The sequence below is a fragment of the Staurois parvus genome, unplaced genomic scaffold (genome assembly GCF_062004578.1).
Source record: "Staurois parvus isolate SC_StPar_1 unplaced genomic scaffold, SC_StPar_1.0 ptg002501l, whole genome shotgun sequence".
Classification (NCBI taxonomy): Eukaryota; Metazoa; Chordata; class Amphibia; order Anura; family Ranidae; genus Staurois; species Staurois parvus.
The window spans coordinates 23,672-38,615 of record NW_028320297.1 but is presented as its reverse complement, the minus strand read 5'-3'; the positions used below and the strand labels follow the sequence as shown (position 1 = coordinate 38,615).

Here is a 14,944-nt window from a genome sequence, read left to right as displayed (position 1 = left end):
CAGTCTTTATATACAATGGCCCCATTTGCACAATGACGTCATTACGTCACAATTTGCACAATGACGTCATTACGTCATAATTTGCACAATGACGTCATTACGTCACAAAGCAGCTCATGCATCTTTTTTCTAAGTATTGAGCTTTCAACGCTTCATGGTGGTTGCATTTCCTTACAGAAGTTTAGGATTTCTTGTCCCAGTATCCAGAACCTCCAGAACCGTATTACTCTGATCCAAAATGGATGCGGTGATGAGGTCAACATGAAAGGGGTTTTCTACGTTCAGCAAGGGGTTCAGGAAAATCTTCCACTGTTGTCTCGTGTCCCTTTTTGGACCCCCCGGGGGGTGAGCTGCTCTGCAGCTGTATGAAGGAACCTCTGAACCTGCAGTGCAGGAGCTCGGCCTAATGGGTGGTGCAGATGATTATCTCCAGGCCCCACAAAGGAGCTGACTGGTGGGCCATAGTGTGGGGTGGCCCCGGTCATTCAGGTTTGGACCAGCAGTGCAGGGGGTGGCCCCGATCATTCAGGTTTGGACCAGCAGTGCAGGGGGTGGCCCCGATCATTCAGGTTTGGACCATCAGTGCAGGGGGTGGCCCCGGTCATTCAGGTTTGGACCAGCAGTGCAGGGGGTGGCCCCGATCATTCAGGTTTGGACCAGCAGTGCAGGGGGTGGCCCCGATCATTCAGGTTTGGACCAGCAGTGCAGGGGGTGGCCCCGATCATTCAGGTTTGGACCAGCAGTGCAGGGGGTGGCCCCGGTCATTCAGGTTTGGACCAGCAGTGCAGGGGGTGGCCCCGATCATTCAGGTTTGGACCATCAGTGCAGGGGGTGGCCCCGATCATTCAGGTTTGGACCAGCAGTGCAGGGGGTGGCCCCGGTCATTCAGGTTTGGACCAGCAGTGCAGGGGGTGGCCCCGATCATTCAGGTTTGGACCAGCAGTGCAGGGGGTGGCCCCGATCATTCAGGTTTGGACCAGCAGTGCAGGGGGTGGAAAGTCCCTTTAAGTGGTGATATCTCTTTCAATGTATTATGTTTTCAGACTTGTCTTTTTGTGGGTTTTAGGAAAGTCCAACACTGGATGTGGCAGATCAGGAGTTCCCAGAACTGCCATCTGTGCTGCAGGAGGTCCAGCAGATAACCTATAAGGAGTCCTCCAACCACCTCTTAGGTAAAGCATGGGCAATGCCGGCCATTTAACCTGAACTCCAGGCAAACCGCTACATACCCAGACAAAAACGCATATTCATGTCCATCCAGTCCTGAGATTTACACAGCTCTGTCACACAGTACAGCCCCATCTAACTAGGGAGGAGACCTGCTTTTCCTGTGCTGCAGGCAGTAGCACTTACAGGTCTTGTCCCTCCCCCAGCCTATGACTGGACAGTGAAAGGAGAAGCTGGTGAGCTCATCCCTGTCACTCCGCTCTCTCCTCCTATCAGCATGCTCAGTGTTATCACACGAGCACTGCAGCACAACTAATTGACTCCTTATGCTGCCCCCCTTCATAGAACATTCTATAAATGATGATAGAGCCGTGTCAATGTGTCTTCATATCTGCCTGGAGTTCAGCTTTAAATGTCAATATTTTTTCCTGGACGGTTAAACTCTTCTAGACAGTGATATGTGTGTGTGGGGGGTCTAGTCCACGGCTCAGTCCACGGCTCAGTCCACGGGTCAGTCCACGGGTCAGTCCACGGCTCAGTCCGCGGCTCAGTCCACGGCTCAGTCCATGGTATAGGCTGTATAAATAAACACTTGATGGAGGATTCTTCCCCCTTCAGTGTGTGGGGTGCATGCTGGCCTAGAAAGCCTAGCACTAGTTCTGCATCTGTGGCAGGTCCAGCATAGTACAAGTCTGCACTCCCCCCACCTGGTCCCTTCCAAGGTATTCAGCCGTGTGTGTAATCTGATCTTCACGGCAGTAACATGGCTCTCTTAAACCTTGGATTGCCAGACTCACACTTGCCGCATGCTGGCCGCAAAACAGGAAATCTTGATGTGTAATATTTCATATTTATATAATACATCTGCTGGGGTGATCTATAGAAAGTCACTCTTCATTCCCTTTGAAGATAGAAATAAAGGATCTGCAAAACTTTCCACCTGATGCCTGTCGCCCTCATCCTTACCTATATGAACACAATGTGAGTGATGAAAGCCTAGCACTAGCTCTGCACTTCATGGCGGATCCGCACAGTGGAAGCCTACACTGTGCTGTCTCTGCCCGGTGAAGAGGAGGGGAGGTACGCCTGCAGTCTTCATCCGCCCGGCACCCTCATCCTTGCCTATATGAACACAATGTTAGTAATGAACGAAGTGCGGAGATTGGAAAGCCTAGCACTAGTTCTGCACTTCATGGCGGATCCACACAGTGGAAGCCTACGCTGTGCTGTCTCTGCCCGGTAAGGAGGGGTGGAGGGGCTCCTGCAGTCTTCATCCGCCCGGCACCCTCATCCTTGCCTATATGAACACAATGTTAGTAATGAACGAAGTGCGGAGATTGGAAAGCCTAGCACTAGTTCTGCACTTCATGGCGGATCCACACAGTGGAAGCCTACGCTGTGCTGTCTCTGCCCGGTAAGGAGGGGTGGAGGCGCTCCTGCAGGTTTCATCCGCCCGGCACCCTCATCCTTACCTATATGAACACAATGTGAGTGATGAAAGCCTAGCACTAGCTCTGCACTTCATGGTGGATCCTGCACAGTGGAAGCCTACACTGTGCTGTCTCTGCCTGGTGTGGAGGAGGGGAGGTACGCCTGCAGTCTTCATCCGCCCGGCACCTTCATCCTTGCCTAGTCTGACCACAATGTGAGTACTAGATGAGGGGTTCTGGTCGATCGTTCTTCGTCATGTGACACCCGCGGACGAATCTTCGCCTGTTCTGTGATCTCCAGCTCACGACATTTTTCCTTCTTGACAGATGGCAGCTTTGAATGGGACGGCGAGATGCCTGTGAAACCTGTGAAAAGCTCCTTCGTCACCTCACTCTCACCAGCGATGCTGAACACGGAAGTGACCACCAGTACCCCGGAGCCCGTACCGCTGCCCGTCCAGAAGCCGGCGCTGCCCGTTCAACTCTCCAGGTTCAGCGTGTCTCCAACTGCCGTGTCCCGGTTCTCCATAACGCAGGTGGCGGACAATGCCGCGGGACCGCTGGAAGGTGAGAGACAACTCTACATGTTCTGGGGTTCTTATAGAACGGGGGTCTCCAAACTGTGACCTGTGGGCTGGGTGCCGCTCTTTGGCTGCCTTTATCCGGCCCTTGGGGCAATATTCCCCCCAATGATACGAGGAAGTGTTCTCCCCACTGACACCAATGATGGGGCACTAATCCCCCACTGACACCAACGATGGGACACCATTCCTCCCACTGACACCAATGATGGGGCACCATTCCTCCCACTGACACCAACGATGGGGCACTATTCCTCCCACTGACACCAATGATGGGGCACTATTCCTCCCACTGACACCAATGATGGGGCACTATTCCTCCCACTGACACCAATGATGGGTTGCTATTCCTCCCACTGATACCAATGATGAGGCACTATTCCTCTCACTGACACCAATGATGGGGCGCTATTCCTCCCACTGACACCAATGATGGGGCGCTATTCCTCCCACTGACACCAATGATGGGGCGCTATTCCTCCCACTGATACCAATGATGGGGCGCTATTCCTCTCACTGACACCAATGATGGGGCGCTATTCCTCCCACTGACACCAATGATGGGGCACTATTCCCCCCACTGACACCAATGATGGGGCACTATTCCTCCCACTGACACCAATGATGGGGCACTATTCCTCCCACTGACACCAATGATGGACACTATTCCTCCCACTGACACCAATGATGGGGCACTATTCCTCCCACTGACACCAATGATGGGGCACTATTCCTCCCACTGACACCAATGATGGACACTATTCCTACCACTGACATCAATGATGGGGCACTATTCTTCCCACTGACACCAATGATGGGACACTATTCCTCCCACTGATACCAACGATGGGGCACTATTCCTCCCACTGATACCAACGATGGGGCACTATTCTTCCCACTGACACCAATGATGGGACACTATTCCTCCCACTGACACCAATGATGGGGCACTATTCCTCCCACTGACACCAATGATGGGACACTATTCCTCACACTGATACCAATGATGGGACACTATTCCTCCCACTGACACCAATGATGGGGCACTATTCCTCCCACTGATACCAATGATGAGACACTATTCCTCCCACTGACACCAATGATGGGGCACTATTCCTCCCACTGACACCAATGGTGGAGCACCATTCCTCCCACTGACACCAACGATGGGGCACTATTCCCCCCACTGACACCAATGATGGGTTGCTATTCCTCCCACTGACACCAATGATGGGTTGCTATTCCTCCCACTGACACCAATGATGGGGCACTATTCCTCTCACTGACACCAATGATGGGTTGCTATTCCTCCCACTGACACCAATGATGGGTTGCTATTCCTCCCACTGACACCAATGATGGGTTGCTATTCCTCCCACTGACACCAATGATGGGGCGCTATTCCTCCCACTGACACCAATGATGGGTTGCTATTCCTCCCACTGACACCAATGATGGGGCGCTATTCCTCCCACTGACACCAATGATGGGGCACTATTCCTCACACTGATACCAATGATGGGGCACTATTCCCCCCACTGACACCAATGATGGGGCACTATTCCTCCCACTGACACCAATGATGGGGCACTATTCTTCCCACTGACACCAACGATGGGGCACTATTCTTCCCACTGACACCAACGATGGGGCACTATTCCTCCCACTGACACCAATGATGGGGCACTATTCTTCCCACTGACACCAATGATGGGGCACTATTCCTCCCACTGACACCAACGATGGGGCACTATTCTTCCCACTGACACCAATGATGGGGCACTGTTCCTCCACATAATACCAAATGTGATGTTTACTCCAACTGATACCAGGAAAATTTCCACTCTCACTGGCCACAGTCCGGCCCCCCTAAAAAACAACTGGCCCTTTGTTTTGAAAGTTTGGAGACCTCTGGTATAGAAGTTTAGGAACACCTATTGTGCCTGCTAGAGGATCCCCTTTCTAAGTCATTGTGTATTTTTCTTGTTAGCAGGAGGGTATGATATTAGAGACATCGGTGGATCTGGGTGTAGGGGCCCATTCATTCTAGATGTGGGTTGGGTGGGCCCTGGGACTCCATGCTGCTGTTGTGTAGACAGGAGGCAGTTGTAATGACTCCATAACGGCTCTCCTGGTTTCCATCATTGCCGGCATGCGGACTTGACATGTCAAGATGTTCTCTGCCTGACCATGGTGGAGAATGATGGACCATGAGAGAGCTGAGGGTGTCGGAGAGGCTGCTCTACACTGCATAGCTCAGCAGTTGTGGATACCTGACCGTCACATCTCTATGAATATGTTGAACATCCAGTTATAAAACCCTTGGGCAATAATACGGAGTTGCCCCCTTTTACGGCTATATCAGCCTTCACTCCTTTGGGAAGGCTTTGAAGGATGTCATATAGGATGAGAAGGTTTGGCTCACCATTGGGACTTTAATCCATCTCAAAGGTGTTCAGTAGGGTCAAGGTCAGTGAAGGACACTGGAGTTCCAACACCCATCAGACCTGTATGAGCTTGTTGGACGTCCCATTGCAAAACCATGGCCATTAATATGGGGTTGGACTTCCTTTGGGGTTATACCCTCCTCCACCCTTCTGGAAAAACTCTCCACAAGATTTTGGAGGGTGTCTGTGGGACTTTGTGTCCACTTGTGAGGTCAGGTACTGATGTTGGATGAGAAGACCTGCCTCACCATCAGAATTCCAATTCATCCCAAAGGTTTGTAGTAGGTTGAGGTCAGAATTCCCGATTCCTCCACTCTTCTACGAGGGATTTCCACAAGATTGTGGAGTGTATCTATGAGAATTTTCAAGGTCACGTGTTCAGTAGGGTTGAGGTCGGGGCTCTGTACAGGACACTTGAGTTCCTCCACACCAAACTGGTCATCCATGTCTTTATGGAGCTGGCTTTGATCACACTCATGCTGGAACTGAAAAGAACCTTTCCAAGACTGTTGCCATGAGGCTGTAAGTGCAGGAAGGCTAGAACCCGTCATTCAAAAGAGCATTTATGAGGTCAGGTACTGATGTTGGATGAGAAGACCTGGCTCACCATCAGAATTCCAATTCATCCCAAAGGTGTGTAGTAGGTTGAGGTCACAATTCTTGATTCCTCCACTCTTCTACGAGGGATTTCCATTTGTTTGTGGAGTGTATCTAAGAGAATTTTATAGATCACGTGTTCAGTAGGATGAGGTCAGGGTTCTGTACAGGACACTGGAGTTCCTCCACACCAAACTGGTCATCCATGTTTCTATGGAGCTGGCTTTGATCACAGTCCTGTTGGACATGAAAAGAACCTTTCCAAGACTGGATGGATGTTTGTCTTCTTTCAGCCAGACTAACTATGTAACTATGTTGCCATGAGGCTGTAAGTGCAGGAAGGCTAGAACCCCTGTCATTCAGCAGAGCATTTATGAGGTCAGGTAATGATGTTGGATGAGAAGACCTGGCTCACCATCGGTGTTCTAACTCATCCCAAAGGTGTGTAGTAGGTTGAGGTCAGAATTCCCGATTCCTCCACTCTTCTACGAGGGATTTCCACTTGTTTGTGGAGTGTATCTCTGAGAACTTTCTAGGTTACGTGTTCAGTAGGGTTGAGGTCAGGGCTCTGTACAGGACACTGGAGTTCCTCCACACCAAACTGGTCATCCATGTCTTTATGGAGCTGGCTTTGTACACAGGGGACAGTCATGGGGGACAGAAAAGGGTCTTCACCACACTGTTACCACAAGGCTGGAGGAGCACAATTGTCTCCAATGTCTTTGTATGATGGAGGATTACCAGGACCCGTCACTGGGGACCCCTGAGCTCCATCATTGGGGGGGTCCATGTACTTTAGGCCGTATAGTGTATAGAGATGGTCCGCACTCGTTGGGGTACAGACGGGGGCATCTTTTATCTTTGATGAACGCATTAAACCTAAAATCAAACATTTCTATATTGCAGCTTACCAATTCTTAGGCATTCCTTTTCCTTTTTAGGTTTTCTTTCTTTTGGCTTCAATGTGTTAGTATATCTAAATCTGCTAGTCCATCTAACACTCCCCTCCCCTCAAGACTGATAATGCTGCTGTCCAAAGGTGCCCCCCTGTGCTCCTTCCTCCAGAGTGGGGGCGCTCTAATACAGGAGGTGTGTTACTGGCCGGATCACCAGGTGAAAACAGAGGGGAAAAGAAAAGGAATGCAGCCGCTGCATCTAATGATCGGTAAGCTGCGATATACAGTCAGGTCCATAAATATTGGGACGTCGACACAATTCTAACATTTTTGGCTCTATACACCACAATGGATTTGAAATGAAAGGAACAAGATGTGCTTTAGCTGCAGACTGTCAGCTTTAATTTGAGGGTATTTACATCCAAATCAGGTGAACGGTGTAGGAATGACAACAGTTTGCCTATGTGCCTCCCACTTGTTAAGGGACCAAAAGTAATGGGACAGAGTAACAATCATAAATCAAACTTTCACTTTTTAATACTTGGTTTCAAATCCTTTGCAGTCAATTACAGCCTGAAGTGTGGAACGCATAGACATCAGCAGACGCTGGGTGTCATCCCTGGTGATGCTCTGCCAGGCCTCTACTGCAACTGTCTTCAGTTCCTGCTTGTTCTTGGGGCATTTTCCCTTCAGTTTTGTCTTCAGCAAGTGAAATGCTCCATCGGATTCAGGTCAGGTGATTGGCCATTGCAGAACATTCCACTTCTTTGGTGTCTTTTGCAGTCTGCTTTGGGTCATTGTCCATCTGCACTGTGAAGCGTCCAATGAGTTGTGAAGCATTTGGCTGAATATGAGCCGATAATATTCCCGAAACACTTCACAATTCATCCGGCTGCTTCTGTCAGCCGTCACATCATCAATAAATACAGGAGAAGCAGTTCCATTGGCAGCCATACATGCCCACGCCATGACACTACCACCACCATGATCACAGATGAGGTGGTATGCTGAGGACCATGAGCAGTTCCTTCTCCATCCTCTTCTCTTCCCATCACTCTGGTACAAGTTGATGTCGGTCTCATCTGTCCATAGGATGTTGTTCCAGAACTGTGAAGGCTTTTTTACATGTCGTTTGGCAAACTCTAATCTGGCCTTCCTGTGTTTGAGGCTCACCAATGGTTTCCATCTTGTGGTGAACCCTCTGTATTCACTCTGGTGAAGTCTTCTCTTGATTGGTGACTTTGACACACATACACCTACCTCCTGGAGGGTGTTCTTGATCCGGCCAACTGTTGTGAAGGGTGTTTTCTTCACCAGGGAAAGAATTCTTCGCTCATCCACCACAGTTGTTTTCCGTGGTCTTCCGGGTCTTTTGGTGTTGCTGAGCTCACCGGTGCGTTCCTTCTTTTTAAGAATGTTCCAAACAGTTGTTTTGGCCACGCCTAATGTTTTTGCTATCTCTCTGATGGGTTTGTTTTGTTTTTTCAGCCTAATGATGGCTTCACTGATAGTGACAGCTCTTTGGGTCTCATCTTGAGAGTTGACAGCAACAGATTCCAAATGCAAATAGCACACTTGACATGAACTCTGGACCTTTTATCTGCTCATTGTAATTGGGATAATGAGGGAATAACACACACCTGGCCATGGAACAGCTGAGAAGCCAATTGTCCCATTACTTTTGGTCCATTAACAAGTGGAAGGCACATATGCAAACTGTTGTAATTCCTACACCGTTCACCTGATTTGGATGTAAATACCCTCAAATTAAAGATGACAGTCTGCAGTTAAAGCACATCTTGTTCGTTTCATTTCAGATCCATTGTGGTGTATAGAGCCAAAAATGTTAGAATTGTGTAGATGTCCCAATATTTATGGACCTGACTGTATTCTGATTTCCAGTTGAAAGGACAGTTTTAGGTGGAGTCACCCTTTAAGACTCGCCTGTGTTCCCTCTCACCCTCCATGTCAGAGAAGGAATGATCGGCGAGTCCTGCGGCTGAAGTCGGTCAGAATCTGTTTGTTTGCTGTGAGGAAGTGAGAGGAGACTCAGACTGGGCGCGGCTGCGTTTTGTGGTTTTTACGTTTGCAGAAAACAGACTCGCCAGCAGCTCACGCGGAGCGACTGCATCACTGCGGGAGGGGGAGCGGCTCCTCGCCGACGCATCACATGGGGGCCCTACAAACATTCATATCGTGTGAAACTGGAAAAGACACATTTCATGGCATGGCGGCCTTATTATTGTTATCTGCAGCATTGGAGCCGGCCTGGATTCATCAGAATGGGGCCCCCTAGTGCCGCGGAGGAGCCGCTGCAAACTCTGCCTTTCTTCTATAATGCCTGAATTGGATTATCATTCTGTCACAAGTATGACGGCAGCCACACTTCCCAAACAAATCCAGGAACTTTCATATCTCCAGGTCTTCTCAAAAGTACATTTCAATCATTAACCCCCCGGAGATCCCGCCATAACCCCCCCTTGTCCAGGCACTTCCTGTTACATGGTTACAAATCTGTCCTGGTCTGCCGATTGTGCCCCTGTGTTGTCACCCTGTCACAGGGGCATCCAGTGAAGACTAAAGCACTGGCACTCAATAAATCGGCACCCAGAGAAATGCCAGGCAGCCTTCGTTGTGTGCATGTAGACAGGAAGTGGCTGCAAAGGGGCTGCAGGAGCTCATCAGTGTGAGATATCCATAGTTCCACAGTTACATAGTTAGTCTGTCTGAAAAAAGACAAACGTCCATCCAGTTCAACCATTAAAAAAAAAAACTTATAATCCGACACCCACAGATGATCCAGAGGAAGGCAAAAAATCCCAGCAAAGCACGATCCAATCTGCTCCTGCAGGAAAAACAATTCCTTCCTGATCCCCCGAGAGGCAATCGGATATTCCTGGGATCAATAATCAGATATTCCCTGGACCAATAATCGGATATTCCCTGGACCAATAATCGGATATTCCCGGGATCAATAATCGAATATTCCCGGGATCAATAATTGGATATTCCCGGGATCAATAAACGGATATTCCCCGGATCAATAATTGGATATTCCCAGGATCAATAAACGGATATTCCCCGGATCAATAATCGGATATTCCAGGGATCAATAATCGGATATTCCTGGGATCAATAATCGGATATTCCCGGGATCAATAATCGGATATTCCCTGGATCAATAATCGGATCTTCCCTGGATCAATAATCGGATATTCCCTGGATCAATAATCGGATATTCCCGGGACCAATAATCGGATATTCCCTGGATCAATAATCGGATCTTCCCTGGATCAATAATCGGATATTCCCGGGACCAATAATCGGATCTTCCCTGGATCAATAATCGGATCTTCCCTGGATCAATAATCGGATATTCCCTGGATCAATAATCGGATATTCCCGGGACCAATAATCGGATATTCCCGGGATCAATAATCGGATCTTCCCTGGATCAATAATCGGATATTCCCGGGATCAATAATCGGATATTCCCGGGATCAATAATCGGATATTCCCGGGATCAATAATCGGATATTCCCGGGATCAATAATCGGATATTCCCGGGATCAATAATTGGATATTCCCGGGATCAATAAACGGATATTCCCCGGATCAATAATTGGATATTCCCAGGATCAATAAACGGATATTCCCCGGATCAATAATCGGATATTCCAGGGATCAATAATCGGATATTCCTGGGATCAATAATCGGATATTCCCGGGATCAATAATCGGATATTCCCTGGATCAATAATCGGATCTTCCCTGGATCAATAATCGGATATTCCCTGGATCAATAATCGGATATTCCCGGGACCAATAATCGGATATTCCCTGGATCAATAATCGGATCTTCCCTGGATCAATAATCGGATATTCCCGGGACCAATAATCGGATCTTCCCTGGATCAATAATCGGATCTTCCCTGGATCAATAATCGGATATTCCCTGGATCAATAATCGGATATTCCCGGGACCAATAATCGGATATTCCCGGGATCAATAATCGGATCTTCCCTGGATCAATAATCGGATATTCCCGGGATCAATAATCGGATATTCCCGGGATCAATAATCGGATATTCCCGGGATCAATAATCGGATATTCCCGGGATCAATAATCGGATATTCCCTGGATCACCTTTCCCTATAAATGTTATATCCAGTTATATTCTGTGTATCCAAGAAATGTAACAAAAGGGGATGACATTGTTTCTGGCACTCAGTACTTTTCAGTTCCTGGTGGCTTAGTGGGCAGCAGTTCCACCTTGCAGCACCCGGTGGCTTAGTGGGCAGCAGTTCCACCTTGCAGCACCTGGTGGCTTAGTGGGCAGCAGTTCCACCTTGCAGCACCTGGTGGCTTAGTGGGCAGCAGTTCCACCTTGCAGCACTCGGTGGATTAGTGGGCAGCACTTCCACCTTGCAGCACCCAGGGGCTTAGGGGGCAGCAGTTCCACTTTGCAGCACCCGGTGGCTTAGTGGGCAGCACTTCCACTTTGCAGCACCCAGTGGATTAGTGGGCAGCACTTCCACCTTGCAGCACCTGGTGGCTTAGGGGGCAGCAGTTCCACCTTGCAGCACCCGGTGGATTAGTGGGCAGCACTTCCACTTTACAGCACCCAGTGGATTAGTGGGCAGCACTTCCACCTTGCAGAACCGGGGTCCTCGGTTCCATGGAATCCATGTGCATGGAGTTTGCATGGTCTCACTGGACTTGGCAGCATTTCCCCCAGGTACTCCTTCCACCTCCCAGAGCCGTGCTGGTTCCCCATTGGTGGGGATGAAACACATACAGTCATCCTGCATACACGCCACATTTGCTCCGAGAGAATTCCATTGGCCGACCACTCCTGATGAACAATGGAGAGTCAGGAGGAGCAGCTCCGCAGTCATGTGATCGCCAATCAGAACCCGCCCCCGAGCTTCATCTTCTCTGCAGGGAAGAAGATACATTGTTTATTTACTCATTAGAGGAGACATTGGTATTAAGGGGGAGCTCCGCCCAAAAGGGGAAGTTCTGCTCTAAGGATTGCTCCTCCGCTCCACGTTAAGGATTGGCACCTGGAGGGGGGGGGGTGGCACCTGGAGGGGGGGGAGGGGGGTTTTCCAAAATTTGACAGGTTCCCACTCCCACTTATGCTGCGATCGCCTATGCAATCAGATGTGGAAGTTGTCCTTCCCCCTCCCCCATAGTTTCTAGGTCATGTGAGGGAGAATCCTCAGGAGGGGGAATCCCCAGGAGGGGCAGGGGTTACAGTGCAGAGAAATGTGCGGGCCCCGTGGCAGTGTGAACAAATCACTTGGGGCCAATGTTCCGAATTATTGTGGAAAGTGAATGTCCAGCGAGGTGCCACTACAAACCCAGCAGAACGCAGCCGTCTGTACAGCCACAGAGCGGGTCTCCAGTACAGTGTGTGATGGCATGAAAACCTGAAGTGGAGGAAAGTCCCTCCCCCCGGGGTGATCAATGCACATCGCAGGGATTAGAACAAACGTTTAGCAGTTTCCTATCTTTTGTTGCTCTGAAGAAATATCTGTTTGTCTCCCCGTGTCCTGCGCTGTGCGATTCTGAATGGGAGGAGCCAGTTCATTATAATCACCCGGGGCACTCTCGGGGTTCTGATGGGGAACATTGCAAGGTCTGTGTCCCCTCTGATGGGGAACATTGCAGGATCCGCCTCCACTCTGATGGGGAACATTGCAGGGTCCGCCTCCGCTCTGATGGGGAACATTGCAGGGTCTGCCTCCACTCTGATGGGGAACATTGCAGGGTCTGCGTCCCCTCTGATGGGGAACATTGCAGGATCCGCCTCCACTCTGATGGGGAACATTGCAGGGTCCGCCTCCGCTCTGATGGGGAACATTGCAGGGTCTGCCTCCACTCTGATGGGGAACATTGCAGGGTCTGCGTCCCCTCTGATGGGGAACATTGCAGGGTCCGTCTCCGCTCTGATGGGGAACATTGCAGGGTCTGCGTCCCCTCTGATGGGGAACATTGCAGGGTCCGCCTCCACTCTGGTGGGGAACATTGCAAGGTCCGCGTCCCCTCTGATGGGGAACATTGCAAGGTCTGCGTCCCCTCTGATGGGGAACATTGCAGGGTCTGCGTCCCCTCTGATGGGGAACATTGCAAGGTCTGCGTCCCCTCTGATGGGGAACGTTGCAGGGTCCGCCTCCGCTCTGATGGGGAACGTTGCAGGGTCCGCCTCCACTCTGATGGGGAACGTTGCAGGGTCTGCATCCCCTCTGATGGGGAACATTGCAGGGTCTGCGTCCCCTCTGATGGGGAACATTGCAGGGTCCGCCTCCGCTCTGATGGGGAACGTTGCAAGGTCCGCCTCCACTCTGATGGGGAACGTTGCAGGGTCTGCATCCCCTCTGATGGGGAACATTGCAGGGTCTGCATCCCCTCTGATGGGGAACATTGCAGGGTCCGCCTCCACTCTGATGGGGAAGGTTGCAGGGTCCGCCTCCACTCTGATGGGGAAGGTCGCAGGGTCTGCGTCCCCTCTGATGGGGAACATTGCAGGGTCCGCCTCCACTCTGATGGGGAACGTTGCAGGGTCTGCGTCCCCTCTGATGGGGAACGTTGCAGGGTCTGCGTCCCCTCTGATGGGGAACATTGCAAGGTCTGCGTCCCCTCTGATGGGGAATGTTGCAGGGTCCTCCTCCACTCTGATGGGGAACGTTGCAGGGTCTGCGCCCCTCTGATGGGGAACGTTGCAGGGTCTGCGTCCCCTCTGATGGGGAACATTGCAGGGTCTGCGTCCCCTCTGATGGGGAATGTTGCAGGGTCCTCCTCCACTCTGATGGGGAACATTGCAGGGTCTGCGCCCCTCTGATGGGGAACATTGCAGGGTCTGCGCCCCTCTGATGAGGAACGTTGCAGGGTCTGCGGCCCCTCAGGGAGTGGATGATGCCACTGATCTGACGGACAGGGTGGGGTGGGGTTGTGTGAATTGATTACATTGATTGGCTGATTGATTGACGTGTTTTGTTTTTCTCCAGCAGACGACTCGCAGCCCACAGAGAAGATCTGAAGGTTCTGGAAGGATTTGGGGGATTTCTCAGGACTGGAGGATGGAAGCTGCAGATTTGGAGGTCATGGAGAACCTTTGTACTGTTACTTCTCTGCTGCGGCCCGGACACCCTCCTGATATGAGCGCCGACCGCGAAGCGTGTGCACCGGGCAGGACTGACCCCCTCCGATCCCGGGGGCTCTTTTCTTTTGTGATTTGCACTTGAGACATTTTTGGACTTGACCTGGCGTGTCTACAGGTTTGAGTGTTCTCCTATGTGCGTGTGTTGGCGGGGGCGGTCCTATGTGCGTGTGTTGGCGGGGGCGGTCCTATGTGCGTGTGTTGGCGGGGGCGGTCCTATGTGCGTGTGTTGGCGGGGGCGGTCCTATGTGCGTGTGTTGGCGGGGGCGGTCCTATGTGCGTATGTTGGCGGGGGCGGTCCTATGTGCGTATGTTGATGGGGGCGGTCCTATGTGCGTGTGTTGGCGGGGGATGTCCTATGTGCGTGTGTTGGCGGGGGATGTCCTATGTGCGTGTGTTGGCGGGGGACGGTCCCATGTGCGTGTGTTGGTGGGGGCGGTCCCATGTGCGTGTGTTGGCGGGGGATGGTCCTATGTGCGTGTGTTGGTGGGGGCGGTCTTATGTGCGTATGTCCTATGTGCGTATGTTGGCGGGGGACGGTCCTATGTGCGTGTGTTGGTGGGGGCGGTCCTATGTGCGTGTGTTGGCGGGGGATGGTCCTATGTGCGTGTGTTGGCGGGGGATGATCCTATGTGCGTGTGTTGGCGGGGGATGATCCT

At 51.0% G+C, this 14,944-nt stretch overlaps 1 protein-coding gene across 2 annotated transcripts in view; it reads left to right on the top strand.

Moving 5' to 3' along the window:
• Positions 1–14,504, top strand: part of LOC149430717 (serine/threonine-protein kinase LMTK1-like) — a 71,989-nt gene extending 57,485 nt beyond the window's left edge. The window contains exons 9-11 of one of the 2 annotated variants that reach the window (XM_089666062.1): positions 1,067–1,172; positions 2,925–3,164; positions 14,137–14,504. In XM_089666062.1, the coding sequence (XP_089522188.1) occupies positions 1,067–1,172; positions 2,925–3,164; positions 14,137–14,165 (375 nt within the window). In that variant the 3' untranslated portion in view covers positions 14,166–14,504. Of the gene's footprint in view, positions 1–1,066; positions 1,173–2,924; positions 3,165–14,133 lie in introns of both variants that reach the window. The other variant, XM_089666061.1, reaches the window with a different exon arrangement.
• The last annotated feature ends 440 nt before the right edge of the window (positions 14,505–14,944 follow it).